At 48.6% G+C, this 23,463-nt stretch overlaps 1 protein-coding gene across 1 annotated transcript in view; it reads left to right on the top strand.

The window, feature by feature from the left end:
* SF3B3 (splicing factor 3b subunit 3) overlaps positions 1-21,002 on the top strand; it is a 29,049-nt gene extending 8,047 nt beyond the window's left edge. Inside the window, exons 10-26 of the mRNA XM_027698365.1 lie at positions 374-469; positions 983-1,055; positions 6,439-6,590; positions 6,985-7,140; positions 7,513-7,668; positions 8,353-8,496; positions 9,372-9,494; positions 10,803-10,957; positions 12,029-12,203; positions 12,811-13,016; positions 13,940-14,096; positions 15,424-15,549; positions 16,583-16,795; positions 17,688-17,786; positions 18,206-18,349; positions 18,999-19,103; positions 20,121-21,002. Of these exons, the coding sequence (XP_027554166.1) occupies positions 374-469; positions 983-1,055; positions 6,439-6,590; positions 6,985-7,140; positions 7,513-7,668; positions 8,353-8,496; positions 9,372-9,494; positions 10,803-10,957; positions 12,029-12,203; positions 12,811-13,016; positions 13,940-14,096; positions 15,424-15,549; positions 16,583-16,795; positions 17,688-17,786; positions 18,206-18,349; positions 18,999-19,103; positions 20,121-20,261 (2,421 nt within the window). The 3' untranslated portion in view covers positions 20,262-21,002. The remainder of the gene's footprint in view (positions 1-373; positions 470-982; positions 1,056-6,438; positions 6,591-6,984; positions 7,141-7,512; positions 7,669-8,352; positions 8,497-9,371; positions 9,495-10,802; positions 10,958-12,028; positions 12,204-12,810; positions 13,017-13,939; positions 14,097-15,423; positions 15,550-16,582; positions 16,796-17,687; positions 17,787-18,205; positions 18,350-18,998; positions 19,104-20,120) is intronic.
* The last annotated feature ends 2,461 nt before the right edge of the window (positions 21,003-23,463 follow it).

Genomic DNA, 23,463 nt, shown 5'->3' with positions numbered 1-23,463 from the left:
GGGTTCCAGAAATACTGCTCTGTAGTAAAGACTTGTAGAAAAGCCAAGTTCTCAGACAGCTGCCGAAGACTGGCACCTGGCCTGGCAGCTTTTGATGCCTGTGGAGATAAATATGTATCTGAACACGGGGTGTCAGCCAGCAGTTCTGTGCTGCTGCTCTGTTGGCCATCAGAGCAGTTCTTTGCAGAGAGTTTGGTTAAAACTTGATGTTACTTCAGGGCAGCAGATGGCACACCCTGTAGCATCTTCACTGTTTTTGGTGTTTGTAAAAGAAACATTTTTAAAGCAGCAGTGTGGCATATCTAGTTTAGTTTAATTTTTCCTTTCCGTGGATATTGTTTGAGATATTGTTTGACACTTTTTCTCCACACAGATAGCAGATTTGGCCAATGAAGACACACCCCAGTTGTATGTGGCTTGTGGTCGGGGGCCCAGGTCGTCTCTGAGGGTTTTAAGACATGGACTTGAGGTAAGACTTCCAGCACTTTACAAGAACAGCCTGAGAGGTGAGGACAGTGGGAGAAAATCCTTCAAATAAAGGTGCTGAAATGAAGGGATTCTCCTTTTGCTGTAGTCTGGGGAGCAACTTTCTGTAGGCTTGCTTCTTGGAGAAATAAGAGTTCCATTGTTTATTCGTACATTCTCAAAGCCTTTTTGTTTAGTTAGCTCTGGCAACCTGCATTTTGTCTCTTTTAATCCTTGAGTGTATTGAGCTGGAACATTCCTGGTGTGTTCCAGCTGCTGCTGATCTCTGCTGGGGGTGGGTGACCTCAGTCATCCAGAGCTCTAGTGCTGCCATAGCATTGCTGAATAAATTCTACCCTGTAGCACATCTGGCACGGGGTGAGAGCGTCAGAATTGGGAATTGTTGGCTTTCCTGCCCAGTTGTGGGAAAGCTTAAAAACTGCTGGTGGTTTGGTTGCTTACTCTAGTAAGTCTAAACATCTGTTTGCAAAAGAACCTTCTTCCTGTTTACTCTTAGGTTTCTGAAATGGCTGTCTCAGAGCTGCCTGGTAACCCCAATGCTGTATGGACTGTGAGGAGACATGTTGAAGGTATGAAGTATTTTCCTAAAGCACAAGGAAATCATAATGATTTTTTGTGTGTTTTGTTTGTTGTTGTTTCTTTCCTTTCTTTTTCTGTCCAAGGAGATAGGAAAGGTGCTGCATGATGGTTGTGTGCCATCCCCAGAAGTTGTGGTTTGAGTCACTAGCCACTTGATTGTATTTCGAAGCCACCCACCCTCTGGTCCCCTAGAATTGTCACACCTCCCTTTGACAAAGAAGCACCTGCCTGCAGCTGCATCCATCGCCCAAAGTGTGGTGTCAGCTGCACATTTGCAGCCTGAAACTGCTGAACTTCTCATCCTTCCCCACTTCCCATAAGTTCTTGCTCAGACAGCAGGCAACAGTTATTCTTTTTGCTGGAGCACATTCCCCGTTCTTCATGTGTGTGTTGACAACCGTGTAATCAGCCCTTTGTGAGAGAGTGGGATACAAATTATGGAACAAAGAAGATAAATCAGCAACAGTGTCTGTATTTTATTACTTTCTTCTGTGCATATCAGTGAAGAAAACGGTCTGTTTGGGCTAGGGTACACTCCCTATTCTAAAACAGCAGTGTATAGAATGCTGCTGAATCCAGGAAGGTGAAGATTTCAGATTGTCAGAATATACTGAACTGGGGGGTTGTTTGTTTTTTTTTTCTTTCTTCCTGATCTGAAATAATGGATTTTCCTTACTAAACAACAAGAGAAGTGTAGACCCTTGTCCTGCCTTTCTCGTGAGGGTGAGAACAGAGTTCCAAAGAAACACTTTAAAAGCTTGAAGTGAATCTGTTCTAGGTATCTCTTCTGGTGATTATTTCCAGGGCAGTGCTTTGTATAAATCTCACAAAGACTTCTCTAGGTTTATTCACTGGACCTAGAAATGCCAGCTTGTTGCAGTAGAGACCCTAACCTGCTGTGGTGACATGATATCTTGTATTTAAACAGAGCAGTATGACTTCCAGGGAATCTGTAACCCTGTGGGAATTTCAGACGTTGCTGTGGGATTTACCATGCAAGACCTGCCATCCATTCCTGTGCTCATGTCCTGAGACTCATGTGTTGCCTAAGCAGCATGGGAGGAACTTGGAGCATAAAGCACCTTCCTGTTCCCCAGAGATAAAAGGGTCAAAAGGAGAATATTTCCACAGTTCATATCGAAAATACATGCTTTTTTAAAAAGGAGCATTCTGGTTGGTTCGAGAGAAACCTTTGCTCCAGCATTCTGGAAAAGGTATTGGTAACATTTGCTCCCTCTGAGGGATGGAGGCTTCTTACATCGCCTTAGGTTTTAAAACCTTTTCTCTTGGGGTTCCAGAGGTTGACTTTGACTTTTCAGGAGATGGAGGACCGTGGCTAATCAGCACGAAACAGACAAGTCTCATTGCCTCATCTTTTTTCCACCTTCCAAATTTTCCAGGTTTCAGCATGATCATCTCCATGATTTCAGAAAGGCTGGAATCTGTAGCTGTTGAGCCTTGCTGCTCCCTGAATACCGCTTATAGTTACAGGAAACCGATCCTCAAGTTCCAGCTCTTTGAATTCAGAAATCACTTCAGTGGGTTTTGATCAGAAAGAAGGCAGAGCCTTTTCAAACCTGTGTCTGATCTTGGCACTGCCCTGGAGTGCCCCGTTGGCAGCATTGGGTTGCCAGGCTCTGCCCTGGCACCGCAGTGTGCATGTGCTGCAAGGCCTCTGTAGGACACCCCCAGGTTTGCAGGCTTCAGAGCAAATACTAACCATGGCTGGTACGTGGTGATACTCACTACCAATACCAAGCCTTTTTTTTTCTTCCACAGGTGGCTGGTGGTGGAGGTGCTGATCACAGGTGTGTACCCACTGCTAGGGGCTACTGTGCCGTCCCACAGGTTAACCACAGACAGCCCCCAAACATCATGGGGCTGTTTTTATGCTGAGCTTTTCAGTAAATGAATTCTAGAAGCTGGTGTGCAGTTCAGTAGCTGAGGAGTAGAAAGCAGATCCCATTGCATCTTACAGTCTTTGAGGAGCAAAATAATCAACTGTGTCTCTGTAGAACAGTCATTTCTTTCTAGCGTCAGATGTGTGCGTTGCAGGGGTGTTTTCAGCTCCCTTGTAGACCAAGGTTTGGCTCCCACCTGCGTTGTACAGACCTCAAAGAGAAAAAGATCAAGTGTGTTTGAAGCACCTGTAGGTATTGGTGGCACGGGAATGCCCTGTGGTTATGGGATGCATCTGCCCGTCAGACAGAAGTGGATGGGATTTGCCCCAAACCCTCTCTTGCAGTTGAGTGTGGAGGTCTGTGGGTCTGGCTGGCTGTGTGCTCTGCTGTGGAGATAGATGGGAGCTGACAGTCAGCATTCCCTGCCTGGCACTCCTGCGTGAAGAGCGGGAGCAGTGAGTCACCGCTGCGGAGTCTCCGTGCAGGAGTAAACAGAAGCCCAGGAAAATGTTCTGTCATCCCCTCAGTGTCTGTTGAACTGAGAGTAATCCTGAGCTCTGTCACTGCTCATCAGTTTGTTCACTGAGCTCCTCTGAGCTGGTGGTGCCTGTGTTTGTATCAGTGCAAATTCAGATGCCGCAGAGCATTAAAAAACTGCATCAGGCCTGGACTGCATGTAGGAATGGAATTCTGCTGGACTAACTCAGACTGAATCCATGACAAGTAACAAAAAGCACAGTAGTGTAGAGTTCAGGGACTGAAATGTCATGTTTTCATAACTGGTCGTGACGTGTGCATGAAGCTGCAGAAAACTTGTAATGAGTGTGTAGGAGAATGAGTCCAGCTGTGGCTCTTCAGAGTCATTAAAATGTCTCTATTGCTTGCTGAAAGGAGCTAACTGGAGCAATTAGAACAGTAATAAGCATCTCTGAAGTCTTGTGTCTGCATACAAAATGATCTCTATCTGTTCAAAACTCAGGGGAGCCTGATGTTATGCTGGAGAGTGTGCAGAGCTAAGTAGATATCTTTTCATATTAAAATCTATAAATCTTTTTCTGAGAAGGTTTCGTTGTGCCCTAGGGATTTAGTCCCCTTAATTTCAACTGGGCTGCTATATTTTCTAAACCAAAATTGTGTTGTTTGAATCTGGATGAATGTGTCTTATTCACAGACTTAATTCTGGTAAATCAAACCCTTTATTTCAAAAGTTCCAGCAGAGAGGCATTAAGCAACACAGACTTCAAGCAAAAATGCACTTGTCACCATTACTGACACAGACTTAAAGACGTGGTCTAATACAAATGTAAGCCAATGGAAAGAAAGAGCTAAAAAAGTATTAAGAGGTAGGAATCAGTTCTCATTTAGAGTAGGACTAAGGGAATCTGTTTTGCTTTCGAATGGGAGTTCTTTGTCCTGTTCCAAATCACGTGGTTAAGCGTCCAGCTGGGACACAGTGGTTTATCATGAGAATTGACAGCCCCCAGGGAGGAAGGCAGCAGCTCTAAAGAAATTTGGAAAGCAACAGTGGTCTTTGAAATGGAATTCTTAGAACATCCTGTCTATGTGATATTTATGAATCAAATGCTTTGCCTGTGAACTGTTGCAATTCTCCGTTTAAAGTGATCGAGGAATTTTTGTAGAATTTTAGTGTTGAAAAAGTCATGCAAATTTGTAGGAGAAGCTGCTGTTCAGTGTAGAAAATAACCTGTGTTTAACTGCAAGTCTTGCTGAACTCTTGCCATCAGCTGTTAATGTTGGAGGAATTCTCCTGTTAAGCCAAGTGTTTAAATGGTTGGTGTTACTGATCGGGTTCTGTGTGCAGGTCCAGTTCTTGTTTTCTCATTTCCCCAAGTGGGCTTGTTCCTGTTTGTGGGTGTCAGAGCATGTTGGAGGTCACAGGCTGTGGCCACTTAATAGAGTAGTAACAGAATTTATGCCACAGACCACTGTTGGAATTGCTTTGGTTCCACAGAGCTCTTCAGTTTGAGCAGAGCTGTGGTCTGTGTACCAGATGTTGAAGAGAAGTGGATTTTTATTTTTTTTCACTTGCATATTTTCAGCTGTATGTAAGAACTTTTTGTTATAAACGTGACACAGCAGGTTTGGCAATGCTTCCCTCTAAACAGGGTGGATAAGAAAAGGATCAGTTCCTGAAGCATTTGTTTTGGTTATCCTAGTTTGGGTTCTTTAAGCTGCTGCATGGTATTTACTGGCATCCTGCTTTCATCCCAGTGAGAGTTCTCTATTATTAGAGCCATTAGCCACTTCTCCATGTCTCCCACATTTGGAAATTATGGAGAATTTCCATTCAAGGGCAGAAGCTATGACAGCTCTCTTACACCCTCACTTCCACTAGTTGTGCTGTGGTGCCCAGGTCTGAGCTTTGGGTTGAGTTGGGTTAAAATGAGGAATTTTCTTTTTAAGAAATAGCACTTGCATGACAACAGCAGCAGAATTAAGAGTTGCTTCTCTGAGGCAATCTTATTTCCAAGGCTCCTGGCTCCATTTCCCAACAGATTTCATTGTTTCTGTTGCTTTGTTACTCTGTTGTAATGAGACTCCTCTTCCCTTCTTAAGGCCTGTTGCTTTCTGCAGAATGAAAACAGACAGCAGTAAACTGGGACATTCCCTTCACCCAGTCCTACTACCCTTGTTTCCCACAAAGTTTCTCTATTTCCAGATGAACTCTTAAGATTATTTTGATTAGCATAGCCCTTCCACATCCAAGCTACACGACTCTTCTGAGCTGTCCCCTTTGGGAGAAGCCAGTACTGGGGTTAATAGTTGCAATACTGTCACTTATCCCAGAAGAAGTAAAGGTCAGTGTTTACTCTGTCTTAAAAATGGAATTGTTTCTCATCCCAGGAGACTGTACCCATGTCAGTGTCAATGTAAGCCATTTGAGCTTCTGGAGAAGGGTAGAGCAGGTTTAGCCCTGAGTTGCTCTGCTGCAATGCACCCTAACTGTTCTCTGCAGCCTTTTATTGTGTGGCTACTAGATAGAGACTGTGGTCCTGCAACCTCTTGTGTGCAGCATCCGTGGTGTGGTTTCTGCAGATGGGTTCCATATGTTCAGATTTTTGGAGTAGACTGTTCCCTTTGACTTCACTGAGTGTTAAACCCGGATTCAGCTCCTTGTGTGAGGTGGGACAAGTGTCTTAAAGGCTTCGTGCGGTCTTTGAAAAAAGTAGGCAGGAATCTTGCTTGCCAGAATCCAGAGTATTGTGAATTGACTCTGGATCTGGATCGTGGTTTGACCCCTGGCTTGGTCTTGCATTGTTTGGAGTCTAGCAGTGGCTGGCTTTCGGACAGCATGTCCTAGAGCGAACTTGTGCAATACTGTCAGCAACCGTAATTATCACAGCAATTCTGCTGAAGAGCAACTGCTAGACATGTGTCAGGCTGCTGATTGTGTTGGGAAGCCTTGCATTTATTTAATCAGCACCCTTTTTTCCCTGTCTCCCTTGACCAGATGAATTTGATGCCTACATCATCGTGTCCTTCGTCAATGCCACGCTGGTGCTCTCTATCGGAGAGACTGTAGAAGAAGTGACTGACTCTGGATTCCTGGGTACTACACCCACCTTGTCCTGCTCTCTTCTTGGTGATGATGCTTTGGTACAGGTAATGGAAAGCTGCTTCTGACATGCCTTCTTTATGCCTGCCACACTCTGCTTGCTGCACAGACATGGTTTCCACAGCAGTGCAACCTTTGTCTAAAGGTGTGGGTTGGCAGAGAATGATGCTTATTCAGCCTTTCCCTTTTTATGTCTAAGTGAAAGTGGACCAGCTGAAGATGTTCCTAATCTCCTTCAGTAGTTCCTTGCTGTGGTTGAAAGATGCAATGCTTCCAGCTGGCGAGTGGCTTTCTGCTGGTTCAGCCTGGTAAATAGCTGATGGATCACTGCTGCCAGGAGCAGTGCTTGCCTTTGGCTTTTGCAGAGTCAGAACCACCAGTGAAACGGGAGTTGTGAAGGGATGGTAAATGCAGAATTGATGTGAGCGTTTTTTCCTGCAGGTTTATCCAGATGGCATCCGGCACATCCGAGCAGATAAGAGAGTAAACGAGTGGAAGACACCAGGGAAGAAAACCATTGTGAAATGTGCTGTGAACCAGAGACAAGTAGTGATAGCACTGACTGGAGGAGAACTGGTTTACTTTGAGATGGACCCGGTATGTGTGTTAATGTTGTGAATGAGTTTGGAAGAGTGAGGCAGAGTATGGGGTGCACCAGACATGGATCCTTGATCAGACCTGTAGAAAAGGATTCAGTAGTGAAGCGTCCTAGGATGGATAGATCAAAGTCCTGCATATCTAGACTGTGTCTTTCTGAGATTATTTAATGTCTGGCTAAAGTCTCTGAAGTTCATAACTGAGGCTGAAAGTTGTGTGCTTACACTCTTGCTCTTCTGGTTCTTCCAATCGTAGCCGAGATCAGGCTGTAAAGAAATAGTTTAAAAATTGCTATATTGTTTATATAACAAATCCAAAGCCTCATATTAAAAACAAAATGTCTCATTAATAAGTCATCTGTTTCTTTCTCAGTCAGGACAGCTGAATGAGTACACGGAGAGAAAGGAGATGTCGGCTGACGTCGTTTGCATGAGTCTGGCCAACGTTCCCCCTGGGGAGCAGCGCTCCCGGTTCCTTGCTGTGGGGTTGGTGGACAACACCGTCAGAATTATTTCCCTTGACCCTTCGGTGAGTAGCTGTGCTGTTTCTGCCTTCTGTTGGCTTGAAATGTTCAGAAGGATACTCCAGAGGTGGGCTGTGTCCATCCAAACTGTCTTTTCGTGTTCAGGTGGATGACCAGGAATGGATAGCTTGCATGGCTTTTCTCTGCTGGATGGGAGGAAACACGGCCCTTGATCCTTCCTTTAACAGATACCCTTGTTTTATCTAGAGTCATCCATGCCTAGAGGGTTCATCTGATGAGTCACAAAAGCATTTTCTTCTTTCTGTTCTGAGTGGGGCTTTTTGTTGGGGTTCCCCCCGCATCTCCCTGTTTGCACCTGTACTAAAAGCAGACTCACTCTGCAAGCAGGTCAACAGCAAACCAGCCTTATCATTCTTCTACCTGCAACAGATGAGTGTTCAGAGGATGACTGCAGTAACCTATATTTTACTCAGTTCGCTCCATTCTAATAGCTACAAACTGTGCTAGAACAGTTTGGAAGGATCCAGTTTATCTTCTCTGAAGCCCAGGCTGCTACCGCTCCTGCTTGCCAAAATCCACAGAGCCAGCATCTATTGTGACTTTTCTCTGTGCTGGGTGCTTCTTTCTGGAGATTTAAAAGGGCATCTTGAAGCTCCTTAGGTGGAGCTTGAATCCCTCTGTGCCATGCCAGGCCTTGCTGACTGGTCCCTCTGTCCTGTCTCCCCCAGGATTGCCTGCAGCCGCTGAGCATGCAGGCGCTGCCCGCGCAGCCCGAGTCCCTGTGCATCGTGGAGATGGGAGGCACGGAGAAGCAGGACGAGCTGGGGGAGAGGGGCTCCATTGGCTTTCTGTACCTGAACATTGGCCTGCAGGTGAGAGGTGCCTGCCTCGTTCTGACGGGCGTGTCTTGGGGAGTTTTCGCTTGGAAGGTGGATTGTTAAAACAGCCTTGTCATCGTGTGGCACAGCACAAAGCCTGGCTGTTCCCTCTTTGCTGGGACATTCACTGTGTGACATAGTAGAGGTGCAAGTTTCCCTATACATTCCTAGGCTTAAGACTAGTCAAAAGACAGTACATTGTCCCAGATTTCATGTAGGATGAACTGTGCTTTTCCCCTTCAGGAAAGAGGGCATGTTCTAAAAAATACTTCTGGGTGAAATGTTGAGCAGCTCTTTAGAAACTGCCTGTAGGGCAGAGTGTCAAAGAAGTAACTGCCCACAAGCAGAGGCTCTGCTCTAATAACTCTGCTGTTACACAGTTTTTTGTTACATCCAGTACTGACTCTGTGATCTTTGACCAAAAAATGTTGTTTTGACAATTTGACATGTGGTAAAAATAATCAGCACAGTCCAGGTTCTTTCGCATGCCTCAAGCTTGATGTCAGAATGCAAGCTCTTTTTAAGAAGCATTAAGTTTTCGGGTAAATCCTTTGTACCAGGAAGGATTGGGATCTGGAATTGGCCCTCGGGTTTTAGTGGCTTATGTGATATACTGAAGTCCTTGGTCTGTTTTTTATTTTGAGGGGGGGGAGTGTGTGTGTGTGTGTGTGTGTGTGTTTGTTTTACAGCGATTCCTTTCTGCCTGTTGTAGTGCTTTTTTTTAATATTAAGAGCCAACTTACAGCGTGGCTGTAGGAGAGGAAAACAAACACCTAATTCCTCAGAAACTGCCTCTCTGTTTTGAGTTATGGCTGTGGTTAGTTATTTGTTTGCTGCATGTCGATCTGACTCTCTGGTTTGGTGCCCAGAACGGGGTGCTGCTGCGGACCGTCCTGGACCCCGTCACCGGGGATCTCTCCGACACCAGGACCCGCTACCTCGGCTCACGGCCCGTCAAACTCTTCCGCGTCCGGATGCAAGGCCAGGAGGCGGTGAGTGAGGAGAGCTCCTGCACGGGTGCAGATCCAGAACCCAGGCACTGCATCCTGTGGGTGGGCAGGGTGGGGAAGCATCCTTGCAACACAGCAGGACCCTCTGGGTAAGGGTGGGAAGTAGAATGACTTCATTATGGAGCTGCCTGGCTCGCAGCTTGCTCTTTCACAGACAGTCTTGTTGTTGGTATTCCCTTACTACTTAGAAAGTAAAGTGTAGTGCTGCCCTACCTTCTCTAAAGTAGGGCTCTTCTGACCCATACAGCATGTTTGGAGAGCTTTGAGCACGTTCTTGGGCTTAAAGACACTGAAAAACCTCATCTTGCCTTCCTTAGTGCACAGAGAGGCAGAGAGAGCCCTGTGCAGAAGTAGTACCTTGAATGCTTGATGCAGTGGATGGTTGTCTCCTTGCATGTTGGAAATGGTTCAGCCAGGGGCTGGACAGCTGCCATGCAAAGTTCAAGGAAAATATTTGCATGATTTGGCATAGAAGGAAGAATGTATTTCATCAGAAGTGCCATTTCCAGCCTTTCTGATGTGGCACTGGGGAAATCAGCCACCCCCTGCTTGACTCATTTTTGGATGACACCTTCAGAGTTGAGAAATATTGCTGATCAGCGCAGGGGGCCAGATCTGGGAATGTAACCTCTGCTGCAGTGTCAAGGTACACTGGGTGAAATTCTTCAGCTTGCTTCTGCCAGCTGTAACTTGGAGATGAGGAGCTTTGCAGCTCTAGCAGAGAATGCTTGTAGAATAGCTGAGTGCTTTTCTACTTTGGGACCAGCTGTTGTCACTCAGACAGAAAGTAAGGTAGCACTGGAATTGATTTAGTCAAGTGTACAAAGCTGAAGAGTTTAGAAGTCTGTCTGCTTTGTTTCCCTTAATTTGATTGAAAATAGGCTTCTGATTATTTTAAGTAAATTTCATTAAGACTGCTACAGCATTTGAATTGTGACAGAGCATTAAAACTTATTTTAAAAGACCTGCTCCTGTTAGAACAGGCTGTTGTTTAAAAAAGAAAAGAGAGATGACAGTATTGTTGATCTTGGCTTTTACAGATAAGTAGTGTTATTGTACCTCAGTTTGAGTATTTCTTGTCTTGATAGTGTTTAAAGTTCCTCTTCATGCCATGTGCAATGTCTAGATAAAACTGTCCCGTGAAAGCAGGGCAGTGTCTCTGCAGGTATGGTCCGAGCTCAGTTGTTGTAGTGGGTAAGAGTTGGGCACTGTGCATCCATTTGTACTGTGTGGAGTGAGCTTGCCTCCATCCCCAGAGCTAATAATACATCTGCTGCCTGTCTTTCCCAGGTGCTGGCCATGTCCAGCCGCTCCTGGCTGAGTTATTCCTATCAGTCACGCTTCCACCTGACTCCCCTGTCCTACGAGACGCTGGAGTTTGCATCTGGCTTTGCTTCCGAGCAGTGCCCGGAGGGCATCGTGGCCATCTCCACAAACACACTGAGGTAAGCACTGATAGGGAAACACAAAGGGTTCTGGGCAGGCAGAGCATTGGTGAATCCCACCAGGCATTCTAAAGGAAGAGCTAAAGTGACTTAATTTAACCTCGGAAAGACCTTAATTATTAGTTGGTTATTGATAATGATTTGATAGAAACACTTGAATGGGTTTCAGAAAACAGACAATACAAGGATAGTTGTGCTGTCAGAAAAGAAATAGGCCATGCTTCTCAGTTTTGTATTTTCTAGCTTTTTTAAATAACGAGTGGAATTCAAATTATCCCGAAATTCTCTGATCCTTAGAGAGAGGGAAGCTTTTAATAAATGTGAACCTATTGTGTATTAGGATCTTGTGGTTTGTGATCTGAATTGGCTGCTTTGAAGAAAATAAACCACGTGATTTAAGAAACCAGAGGCATGACAGGGATGTATTTGTTGCTTTTTAAAAGTTCAGCTGAGATACTAAACAGATAAATGAAAATAATGGACCACAAATTCAGGAACTCTGCTGTATGCACTTGAACAGGCACTTTTTTCATATCTGTCCTCATTGAAATATTACAGCATTCATTGCTTTTTAAAGGAGTCATTCTTTCTGGAAAGACTTGTGGTTTTTAGACACCAAATGCCAGAAGAACTGGCATTTCAGCTGGCAAGTCACAGGAAGAAAGAGCTGGCATTGGATTTTTCGTACTCTTTTAACTAAAGTGCCTCTGAGGAGCATTTGATTACGTGTCAAAGTCAGTGTCACATTTAGATTCAGAAGATGTGTTCCCCAGGCGTGCACTTTCCTTCTTCCATGTGCTCTTTGTTCCTCTTGGGATGGACTTGATTCAGCACCATTCAGAACACACCCTGGGACAGTGAGAGCCCTCAAGTCAAGGACCTCGTGCTGCAGCACACACCTGTCCCACAGCGTGGGCTCCCACTTAGGGTGCTAAGTTTTGCTGGTTGCTGCGTGGCCTGAGAAAGCATCTGCTCCTCTCCAGCAGTAGCAAAAAGCTCAACTCCACATTTGTTCTCTTGGACAGCTGTTTTTAGACCCTGTTCAACACGTGTCTCATCTTTGTCCCCCAGGATTTTGGCCCTGGAGAAGCTGGGAGCAGTCTTCAACCAGGTTGCCTTCCCGTTGCAGTACACACCCCGAAAATTTGTCATTCACCCAGAGAGCAACAACCTGATCATCATTGAGACAGACCACAATGCTTACACTGAGGCCACCAAGGCACAGAGGAAGCAGCAAATGGCTGAGGTAAGTGGGGTGGGGGACAGGTACGTGCATCTGTTCCCTGGAGGAGACTTCTGCAGCTGGAAGTACTTCCCAGCTGCCAATGCCCGCAAAGGTTTTGTGCCCTACGTGAATGCAGGGGCTGAAGGGAGTGGAGATCTGCCTCAAAACACAAATTTCAGCAGAATACACCACTTCCCAGTGCTCCTTCCTTTGCATGTTGTTAGGGCAGGCTGTAAGAACCACGTAGTGGAGGAGAGTTATGCTTGTGTAACACTGTTCTCTGGGATTTCTGTGACTGGTTGAGGATATTTGCCTTTCAGTGGGTTGTTTATTTTCTTCTCAGTGTTGTTTCCAGAGTTGTTGATGTGGAGAAACAGCTCCTCAGACAACTGCCCCTTGGGCAGGGCAGAGCTGACACTGCTGTGCTCTGAGCTGCAGAGGCCCCCTGGGGAATAAGCTCAGGGTGGGTGGAAGCTTTGGGACTTAAAGGCTTTTATGTCTTCACAGGCAGTACCTTGCCCTGGACTACCTGGGCTTAGGGGAAACAGGGAGGCTGTATTCTAACAGAGCATGCTGGGAAAGGAAATCACTGAGCTGTTCTCTCCTCCTGTCCTTTGATGTACCGTAGGAAATGGTGGAGGCTGCAGGTGAGGATGAGAGGGAGCTGGCTGCAGAGATGGCTGCAGCCTTCCTGAACGAGAATCTCCCCGAGTCCATCTTCGGTGCTCCCAAGGCAGGGAATGGACAGTGGGCCTCTGTTATCAGGGTGATGAACCCCATCCAGGGAAACACGTTAGACCTGGTCCAGCTAGAGCAGAACGAAGCTGCCTTCAGGTAAGAAGCGTTGCTGGATGCAGCAAGAATCTCTGCTTGTGATGAGTCTTACGTGTTTTCTTCCTTTTGCTTAGCTGTTGCTGAGCTGAAATCCAGATGCAGCATGTTATTGAGAGACTGGCTTGAAATTCCAGAAGTGATAGCCAAATGGTTAAAGCTTTTGTCTTGCCTTTCCTTCCCTTCCCACCCTGATCTTGTCTGTATGTGGCATTAAGAGCTGGTCGTGCTCCAAAAGTCATTGCTGGACCCCAGTGCTTGAAGAACAGCACAGGGATGAAAATGGCAGATAAGAGAGCAGGGAGCAAGGGAATGTGCTCTTATCTCTCACTTCCCCTTCTCATCCAGATAAACTGAGGATAGATTAAATGCAAAGGAAGTGTTAGAGGACTGCAGGGGAAAACCAACACAATAACCGCAAAGAATAGCGAGTGCTTCAGCAGGTGGAGTGGAGTTAGGTCATGCTACTCCAAAAGGCTGACTCTGTCCTGTTTTGTCCAGGATTTCCAACCTGGCTGAGCTGTGTACTGGGCAGGAAATAACACTGGAAGATAAGGAAAGTTATATGCACATGTCCAGATTGGAGCAGCCTTTGAAAAAACAGCTTCTAGTGGTGTTCTGCACATCACTAGGCTGTGTCCAGCCTGTGAAAGCAACATTTTGGGCATTGTGAAAACATAAAACGCTTTGGGCGTATGTGACAGCTGAAACACATAGAGAGAGTGTGGGAGAATGAAGGGATCTGCATTAAATGTTTCTACAAGGAGGAGAAATGACCTCTGAAAAGGCAATGTCAGTGCTGAAAGGCTGGGCTCTGAAATGTCTGCCGGGCCAGGTGCAGGTTGTGCTCCCAGGGGATCCAGTCTGGGTGTGCAGTGTGAGTGTCACAGTCACACTGATCTCCTGGTGTGTCCTGTCGTTCCCAGCGTGGCCGTGTGCAGGTTCTCCAACACTGGGGATGAGTGGTACGTGCTGGTGGGAGTCGCCAAGGACCTGATCCTGAACCCACGCTCAGTCGCTGGGGGGTTTGTCTACACGTACAAGCTGGTGAACAGTGGTGAGAAGCTGGAGTTTCTGCACAAGGTGAGGGGAATGATGGGCTCGTTTCCAGTGAGGCTGTTGGGGTGGCTGTTCCTTGACTGAATGCTGTAGTAATATTGCAGTATTTGGTGAATCCTGGGCAAGATCGTTGTGCTGGTGTTGCACACTGGAAGCGGCCTTGGAAAAAAATAAGCTGCCTCCTACAAAATCATTTGGTACATCTTTTGCAGAGCTGAGGATTGAACACAGATCTCCAAATCCCAGTCTTTTACCCACCTAACTGGGTAAATGGGAGAGTAGCAGTGTTTTTCATGCCCCTGTTAGGGAGGGGAGGGAAACAGCTCTGTTTGCTTTCTGAAATATGAGCTCAGAGAGCTGCTTGAGCACTTGTTTACAGAGCAAATTCATCCTTGGGTCACTCAAGCTCTGGTGCTAAGACTGTCAGTCCTTGGCTGACCACATGAAGCTGGTGTGAGCTGTCATCTTTCCTTGGAAGCGGTTTGTTTGTGTGTAGAAATGATAAGTGACCAACTTGCTTGACAGGTCTCAGGGGCTTTAGCGAAGGTTTCAGCAGAAAAAATACTGTTCTCCTTCCCACGTGCTTCCAGCATGGCTGAGATTTGAGCAGATGAACACATGGAAAGGAATGTTGTGGCTTACTCATTTTCTACTGATGCAGTGTGTGGGTTCTGTCCTGGACCAGGGCCTTCTCTGGTGCCACTGCTGATGTTGTGAAATAAACTTCTCTTAGCCAGTGCTGCCAAACTACGAATTCTGTAACTGGAAGTTCTCTCCATGTTCCCCTTCTCTGCTGTGGCTGATCCTTTTGGATTGATTAGTGGAGATTTTTCAGCCCTGTCTGAGTTACTGGCATTGTGGGCACACTGTAGTTGTTCAGATGTAACAATTTCTTTGATGGCAGCATCAGTGTGTCTGTGGCAGATGGCTGAACTAGATTTATGCCTTTGTTTAAAAACAGTCTGGGTGGATTTAGGCAAAGTCTGAAGACTTTTTGCTGGATATAAATCAAAACTAAGAATTGAGGCAACAAGATCCTCATCTTTTTTTGCTGCCTGCCCCGTGTGGGGTTCTTAGAGCAGTCCTTCACTTCAGTTAAGGTGCAGTGCCAGCAGTGTGCTGTCTGTGAGTACCCAGGGCTCTGTTAGCTGCTCCTGTGGCAGCTGTTGAGAGGCTGCAGAGGACTGACCTCTTGCCTTTCCTGCAGAAGATTGTGATCAGCCTTTTGCATTAAAAGCCTTGGTACAGGCTAGTGAGCTTCAGCCATACCATTAGCTGAATCTATCCTGAAGCTTGATGTAAAGTTAGCTCTGTTAATGAGGGTCTCACAGTCTTTGACTTCCCTCCCTAGACCCCTGTGGAGGAGGTTCCTGCAGCCATTGCTCCGTTCCAAGGCCGAGTGTTAATTGGAGTTGGAAAGCTCTTGCGTGTGTACGACCTCGGCAAGAAGAAACTGCTTCGGAAATGTGAGAATAAGGTACTGGCTTCTGTTCCTGTCCAGAGATGTCATTTGGAATGAGTGATGCTTTGCAGCAGGAGCAAAACAAGGGGTTTAACTGCCACTCCAGCCCAAGTGTGTCTGTGCCATGCTGGGTACGTGTGTCTGGAGTAGTGCTGGACTGGGCTGTTGTGCTGCCCCTCTGCACCCCATGCACACATAATTTTCTCATCACCGTTCAGGCAGTGATGTTGCAGGTTCCTTTTTGTCCAGCTGTGTGCAGGAGCCTATACAGACTGTAAATTGGCCACCTGCTGCAAATGTGAGAGGTCTCACCCAGATACAAAACAATTGCTGGAAATGTTTCCTTAGACTGGGGGATCGACAGGTGGGGGACAGAAGTTGGAGGGTGCATAAGAGCACCTACCTCATCAGATGCCCAGAGCGTTGAAAAGGGGGGTTTCTCCTTCAAGTAGATGGTCTTGCTTGCTGAACATCTCTGGTATTTGAGGAAAAAAAGTTGCAGTGTGGTTTTCTAACTTTTAATTGCCTGTTCTTCCCTCTCTCGTGCAAACTGCAGAACCTGTGCCAGTAGCTCATTACTGCACAGAGGAACTCCAACAAGCTCACAGGCAGACTGGGAACTCGTAGGGGAACGGTTTTTTGTGTTGTGTGGTTTTGTTTGGGTTTTTTTTTCCCCTAAAACATGACTCACATGAGAAATTGAAGCTTTTCTACTCGGGCCTTCCATGAGCACGTAGTGAGGGGACACAGAAGCAGTGCCTGCTTGCAGGGGTGCCCTGGCATCTCCAGCCATAGGCTCACCAGCAGAGCTTGTTCTCTGGACATTACTCACAGGGAGCAGGCTGTGAATGCCACGTGGTGCCTTTTAGGTTGCACTGTGTTGATGGTGTATTTAGAGTGGGGCTGTAGTATGGCAGAAGTGAGAGGTAATTTTGGAGGGTATGAGATGTAGATCACAAAGGGAAATCACGTTTCATTTGGATCAGGGCAGAGTTGATGGATTTTGCTCCCCTGTTTGAAGCACTCTTTGTCCTTTCTCTCTCAAAAGCATATTGCCAACTACATCTGTGGGATCCAAACCATTGGGCACAGGGTGATTGTTTCAGACGTTCAGGAGAGTTTCATCTGGGTGCGTTACAAGAGGAACGAGAACCAGCTCATCATCTTTGCTGATGACACTTATCCCCGGTGGGTCACCACAGCGACTCTCCTGGATTATGACACTGTGGCTGGAGCAGACAAGTTTGGTAACATCTGCGTGGTGAGTGTGGCTCGGAGAAGTCGGGGCTTTTTGGAAGCATTTTTCCTTGGAACATCCATGATTTATCTTAAAAGAATGAGAATTTGTCCTTCGCTGGAGACAACGCCCTGTACCATTGACTTGTTTTTATGGAGTGACTGGCTGTCGTCATAGTGGGCTGCAGTTTGTCAGTTTGTTAAATAAAGCAAACAAGTTGAAGCATTAGCAAAGCATAAACATATTTCTGAAGTCTCCAATATTTTGTGTTGAAATTGCTTCAAAACTTGCAGTGAATAAGCCTTGAAAAGACGCTTGTGACTGCGAAAGGGCCCATGAGAACTTGAGTCAAGGTTATCACTCTTACTTTTTCTGACTAAACCTCATCGCTGCCATTTAGCTTTCTCTGTCAGCTTCCTCTCCAAAGTTGGCTCTGTCAGTGCTGACACTTCCCCACTTGGCTGGATTTCAGCAGGGGAGGAGGAAAGAATAGATGGTCTTTCTGGCAGAGCTTTGATCTCTTTCTGAAGCGTGCTCGGGTGCTTTGGAGTGCAGAGTTCAGCAAGGGTCAGATGCTGCGCCTGCAGGATTTGGCCAACACACACAAATCAGTCCTCTTCATCCATCAAACTGTTTCCTTAGTGGGAACCACCTTCAGATCAGTTTGACCATACCTCCCAGGCTGATCTGCAAGTGCCAGGCCAGGCAGATACCGGTCGTGAGGACCTGCCCAGGGTTTTGAGTGATGGGCCATCAGTCTTGACAACACAATTGTCATTTAAAGGCTATGCTGGAGGGACAAGTGGATGGTTTTGCTGTAAATGGAAAGTGATTCTTTTGAGAGCACCAGGATTCTCCAGAGATAATGTGCTGCTTCTCTGCAGCTTGTTGATTGTTTTCTTGTTTCTCAATGCAGGTGAGATTGCCTCCCAACACCAATGATGAGGTAGATGAGGATCCCACAGGCAACAAAGCTCTCTGGGACAGGGGGCTTCTTAATGGAGCATCGCAGAAGGTAAATACTTCATGGAAAAGCACGTGGTTATTGTGGGAAAAGAATTCACTACTTTTCTGTGAAGGCCTCTGCAGTGTTGAACAGGAAATATATTGGCAGTTCTGCTCCTACTCTATCTACTGTGCTGTGGGTGATTTGTTTTCACTGTTGCTGGGAAGTCAGATTCAGTTTCTGGAATCACAGCTGAAGCCTGGTGGTGTTTGGAAGCAGCTCATTTTCTTATGCTGCTTTCCCTCATTTACTTGCATCCGTTTGTCCAGCTGAGTTTTGCCATCTGGTCACAGGTGGAAGGCACTTCCTCTCTAGCAAGGCATTTCAGAACTAGCAGGTGGCCAAATTTATTCTACTTTCCTCTCTCGAGCCTTTTGATGCTTTTGTGTAAGCTAAAGAAAAAACCTGCTTCTGTGGTTGCCTTCCAGGCTGAAGTGATTATGAATTACCACGTGGGAGAGACGGTGCTTTCCTTGCAGAAGACCACGCTGATCCCAGGAGGCTCCGAATCTCTTGTCTACACCACCTTGTCAGGGGGCATAGGAATCTTGGTCCCTTTCACTTCCCATGAGGTAAGTAAGCCCAGGGTGCAATGTTGCTGCCTTTCTGTGTGCTCATGCCCAGCCAGTATATTAAATGTGCTGTATCCCATGTGGTTGTGATGCAAAGGGGAAGAGCAGGAGCTTGCTGACTCCTCTTTCTGCACTGTGAGGACTTGGGAGCCTTCCTTGTTGCATTGCTGTTCTGAACCTGTTTGTGCTCCCAAGGAGCTCTTGGGTGGTTCAGTGTCTGAGGAGGAGTCATTAGGCCTTGGCATGTCTGTGTAGCCTGTAGAGTATTGATCAGGCACCCCTCTCTGTTTGTTGTGGCCTCTTGGAGCAGTGGATGCTAAAATATTCCCTCTTGGAATATTGCTGCTCTGTCCCTCAACTCCTGGCCAGGGTGATTGCTTAGCTCTGCTGTGGGTGCTCCCTGTGGGGAAGTGGTGAGGGAGTAGCTGTGACTTTGGCTGCTGCATGCAGGCCTGCTCTGGCAGAGCCTGGTATCACAGAACCACAGACTGGTTTGGGTTGGAAGGGACATTTAAAGACTACGTAGTCCATCCCCAACTGGGAGTGTGATGGCAGCTTTCAGCCAGTGCTGGAGCAGCTGCCTGATGGGTGTTGTCTTGCTTTGCCAGCAGCACTGATGTGCTCTCTGATCAATCCTTAATCTCCCCAGGATCACGACTTCTTCCAGCACGTGGAAATGCACTTACGGTCTGAGCACCCTCCTCTCTGTGGACGAGACCACCTCAGTTTCCGCTCCTACTACTTCCCGGTGAAGGTAGGCCTGAGCTCTTAGGATCAGCTGCTCCTGGGGGTGCAGAGAGTTGCTCTGGGGCTCAGAGCTGCCTTTAGGCTGGCAGAAGCAAGTCGTGGTTGTTGTTCAGTGGGGAAGACTGGGGCAGTATCATCCACGGCTCGTGTAGTGCCTGAGGCAGGATGCTGCTCTTTAGCAGCGCTCTGCAAGGAGAGCAGTACTTAGCCCTTGAAACTGTGGCTGTTTTGGTTTCTTAACTCTTGTAATGAGCCTCCTGAGAGTTGGTCCTGAGACTCGAGCCCAGAGGTGCTGCTGCATTTCTCTACACCACAGCATCTCCCCTTTTTCCACTGGGAGAAGCAGCTTTACGTAGCAGTAGGTGTGGCTGGGTCAAATGGGTGCTGCCTTGGGTTATGTTTTTTCCAGCACCATTGGAAAGGGAAATCTCCCTAGAAACGGCTGTTCCTGCATATTTCTGCTTTTGAGGAACTTTTAGAAGCTGTTGACTGCTAAATGCTATGACCAGGAGGGTCCAGAGTACTGAACCAGAGTAACTGTGTGGTAACTACTGCCACAGTAACGTGTGTAGAGACAGTCAGAACACTGTCCCAGCAGCTGAAGCTCTCCAGGTGCAGAGGATGTTCTTGTTCTTGAGGAGCTTGAGGCTGACTTGCAAAGTGCACAGCCTCAAAGATATCTCCCATCTGACTGAAGCTGCCTTTCAGTCATCACTCACAGCTTCCCCCATCTTTCCCAGTGCAGGGCTCAGACCCAGGTGGATCCCTCTTCCTTTCCCTTATGTGATTCTTCAGCTGCACCCAGGCCTTTTGGGTTTCTCTTTCGTTACTGAGGCTGGCCAGTAATTAATGTGATGCTAACTGCTGCTATTCAGCAGATGAGGTCACCAAGCATGGTCTCGTTTCCAGGACAGGATTAAGAAGCTTCTGGGAACAGACTGTTTGTGGCCCTTTTTCCCCGTTTAGGCAGGGTTCAGTGCCTCTGTGTGGTGTCAATTCAGTGCTCTCCTCCTTGCCTCTCCAGAATGTGATAGATGGGGACCTGTGTGAGCAGTTCAACTCCATGGAGCCAAACAAACAGAAGAATGTGGCTGAGGAGCTGGACCGGACCCCACCCGAGGTATCCAAGAAGCTGGAAGACATCCGCACCCGCTACGCTTTCTGAGGGGCAGGACAGCCCACGGCTCCTCTGGATGTTCTTCCAGGCACCCTTGGGAGGAGGAATGTGTGCTTTTCTTCCCCTTTTCAAATATTGGTTTGGTCCTCTTGGTTTATGTTTCAAAGCAAGGTGACGTCAGTAAATACAGTATCAGCTATTAGGTGTCCCAACACATCCTGCTGCCTGTGTGAAGGCTCCTGACATTCCAGCTTCCAGCCAGAGCAGTTCTCTCTCGGGAAGTGCCCAAGGCAGGATGCAGACTGACCCTCAGTCCCATCTCATTGTCCTTCCTTTAGGATGGGGGAGCCCCTGGGTGTCTTGCAGAAAGTCCTGTGGGGCAGATCCAGCTGAGTCTTTGTCGTGTCAAGTGGGATTTGTGATTTCCCGGTGCTTTAGGAAAGGAAAGAGCTGTGGCATGATTCAGGATTACCAGGCTCCTCTTAATAGTGCTCTGGGCTTTCACCAGCCCAGGGAGCAGCTGATGGGAAGCCTGGCTGTGTGGAGAGTGTAACTGTCACACTTGATTTGAACGTTTTCTTCTGAATTGCTGGGGGTTTTTTTGGACTCGCCATTTCTGACTGTTTTCCCTGTAAATAGAGTTTTGTACAATGTTGACTCTCTTGGGGGTGGGGAAGAGCGAGGCCTGAGTCTGGGACTTGATTTGTTTCATAATAACTTTGGCAAGAGAGTGTCTCCAAGCTGTGACTGTGAGCAGCACATGAAGAATAAAAGGCTGTTTTTTCACTACCCTGGCGCTGGGGCTCTTCTCCTTCGCAGCAGCTGCCGCTGACCTAGCGGGAGGGGAGGAGGAGGAATACAGAAATGTGCTCACCCTCAGCCCCATGCCCTGCACTCCTGCAAGCCCCTCACTGCCCTGCCTGGAGCTGGCCCCATGCCCTGCAGCGTGTCCTGAAGGCAGAGCAGTTGCTCTGCCTTGGGACACACACAAAGCAGAGTATGGAAAGAGGGAAGGGAAGAGTTGTTTCTCCAGCCCTTCCAGGGCATGGCTGAAGCTCAGGGCTCCTGTGTTGCCCATTGAAGCAGCAGCAGCAGCTTTGAGAGGAGCAGCTGGCTACCAGGAAAGGTCCTTGTCCTGGCAACCTGAGCAGTCAGCTGCAGAGGCTCCCAGCCTGGGTGCACCCACACAGAAGGTGTTTCCTGGTTCTGTTGGGTTGTTCCCTGCTTACTCCTGCCGGAGGGTCTGTCTGCAGAGCTGAGGTCCTGTGGCATCCCATTAAGGATGCTGCTCCCAGCCCGGGCTTGGCGAGGCAGGTGGCCCCTGTCCCGGTGTTCCCTCTGAACAGTCTCTGTGTTCTGCAGTGTGAGTGCTCTGCAGGGTGAGGGTAAACATGCCCTCCTGCCCTGGCTCGTCCTTACAGGCCTACGTTGGCAGGGTCTTAACCCAGGGCTGCACCCTTTGGCTCTGACATGGCACCCCGAGCCCCACCCGTCCTCTGCCAGGGGGCAAAGGGCTTTGTGCTCCCTTCCCCAGCCTCAGTGGGGATGGCTGTGTCAGGGGAGGGGCAAAAGGGAGCTTCTGGCTTGCCATGGACTTGGGGTGCCTGCCCAATGCTCCCTGTGTTCCCTGTCCCCTTGTCCTCCCCCTGGGCACAGTGCTCTGGATCAGAGAGTGCTTCCAGCAGAGCTCCAGCACCACTTGGCATTCGCTGTGTTGGTGTCCCGAGAATGAAAGTGTGTGTGTGTGGGGGGTTGGTTTGTTCCCAAGGGGCTTTCAAGCACAAGGGTTTGTTTCCTTGGCTGGGCTTGGTGAATAACCTGCCTCCAGTGCAAAGCAAAGGCTGGGAGGGGCCAAGCCCCAGTCGGTAGGAGCCGGTGGGCTGGGGGAGCTGGCTGAGCCCCCAGACCACATTTCCCTGGGGGGGGGGTCAAAGCTGGGGCGAGGAGGGTTTCTCCCAGCAAGGGCTCTTCCTGCAGCCACAGGGTGCTGTGTCCTAGTGCGTGGGAGCAGAGCTCCCGGGGATGTGAACTGGGAGCTGTTTGCCTTGGGCTGGACCCAGCGGTGGTTTCCAGCCTGGTGCAGCCAAGGAGGGCAAACCACCCCCGTGCTGCGCAGTTCCGCACTTTCCCTTCTCTTCCTCGCCCCATCCCGGCTGCCAAGCTGATGACTACGTGGGCAGGGAATGCTATTAAATGGCTTCCTCCAACGACTGCAGCAGCTGCGGGCAAAATCCCTGTGGACACCTGCGTGAGGAGCTGGACCAACTCCTCCCCTGCTCGCAGCTGAGCATCTTGCCCCCAGCCCGGCCCTGGGAGGGAGGCAAGGGCTGTGCCTGGGACTGGCCAGGACCGGGGGAAGCTTGGCAGGAGCACGACAGTGGCCCTGACTCCATGCCAGGGGAATCCCAGCGCGCTCTCCTCACAGGCAGAAGTGCATTCCTTCCCACGCGTTTCCCTGGGAGCACTGACCTGCTCTTTGATAGCCGGTTTCTCTCCTCGACCCCTCGGGCGCCCGGCAGCGCCAAGCACAGACACAGTGGCTCTCCCAGGGGGCTCTTGGGGGGGGGCGGGCAGGAGGACAATGTCCCATGGCTCCTGTCCCCTGCTCCTGGCAGAAGCTCAGCCCTGAAGCATCCTAAGAGGACAACGTGGGCTTGGGCCACAGGGAGCAGAGTCCTGCTGACCTGGAGGCAGCCAGGAGTGCCCCAGCCCCTCTGAGATCTGTGCTGCAGTGCAGCCCTTGCACAGGCACATACTGGGGAGCACTGGAGTTGCTCTCACTTTGAGTGCCCCAAAATATACCCGTGTGTACCCAACCCAGTGAGCGCCCTGAGACACCGGGCCAGGAGAGTCCAGTGCCCTGAGAGTGCTGGCGTTGGCAGAGCAGAGCACCACAGGGGCCATGTGTGCATCCTGCAGGGATGGCCCAGCACCCTGAGGACTGGAGTGGGCACAGACCATAGTTAGACCAGCACCCTGGGGCTCCTGGCTGGGGCAGCAAAGCACCCCAAGGAGCAGGAAGGGACCCAGGAGGGTGAGCCAAGCACCCTGGGGACGCCCAGCTGGTTGAGCTGAGCGCCCTGGGGACACCCGGTTGGATGAGATGAGCACACTGGGGACACCCAGTTGGATGAGATGAGCACACTGGGGACAGCCGGCTAGGTGAGCTGAGCATCCTGGAACACTCAGCCTGGGCTTGCTGAGCACCCTGGGGACACCTGTCTGGAGGAGCCAAGAACCCCGAGGAGCA

The sequence above is a fragment of the Neopelma chrysocephalum genome, unplaced genomic scaffold (genome assembly GCF_003984885.1).
Source record: "Neopelma chrysocephalum unplaced genomic scaffold, ASM398488v2 Primary Assembly neopelma1_125, whole genome shotgun sequence".
NCBI lineage: Eukaryota > Metazoa > Chordata > Aves > Passeriformes > Pipridae > Neopelma > Neopelma chrysocephalum.
The sequence above is the reverse complement of the archived record's forward strand: the minus strand, read 5'-3'. Positions and strand labels throughout refer to the sequence as shown.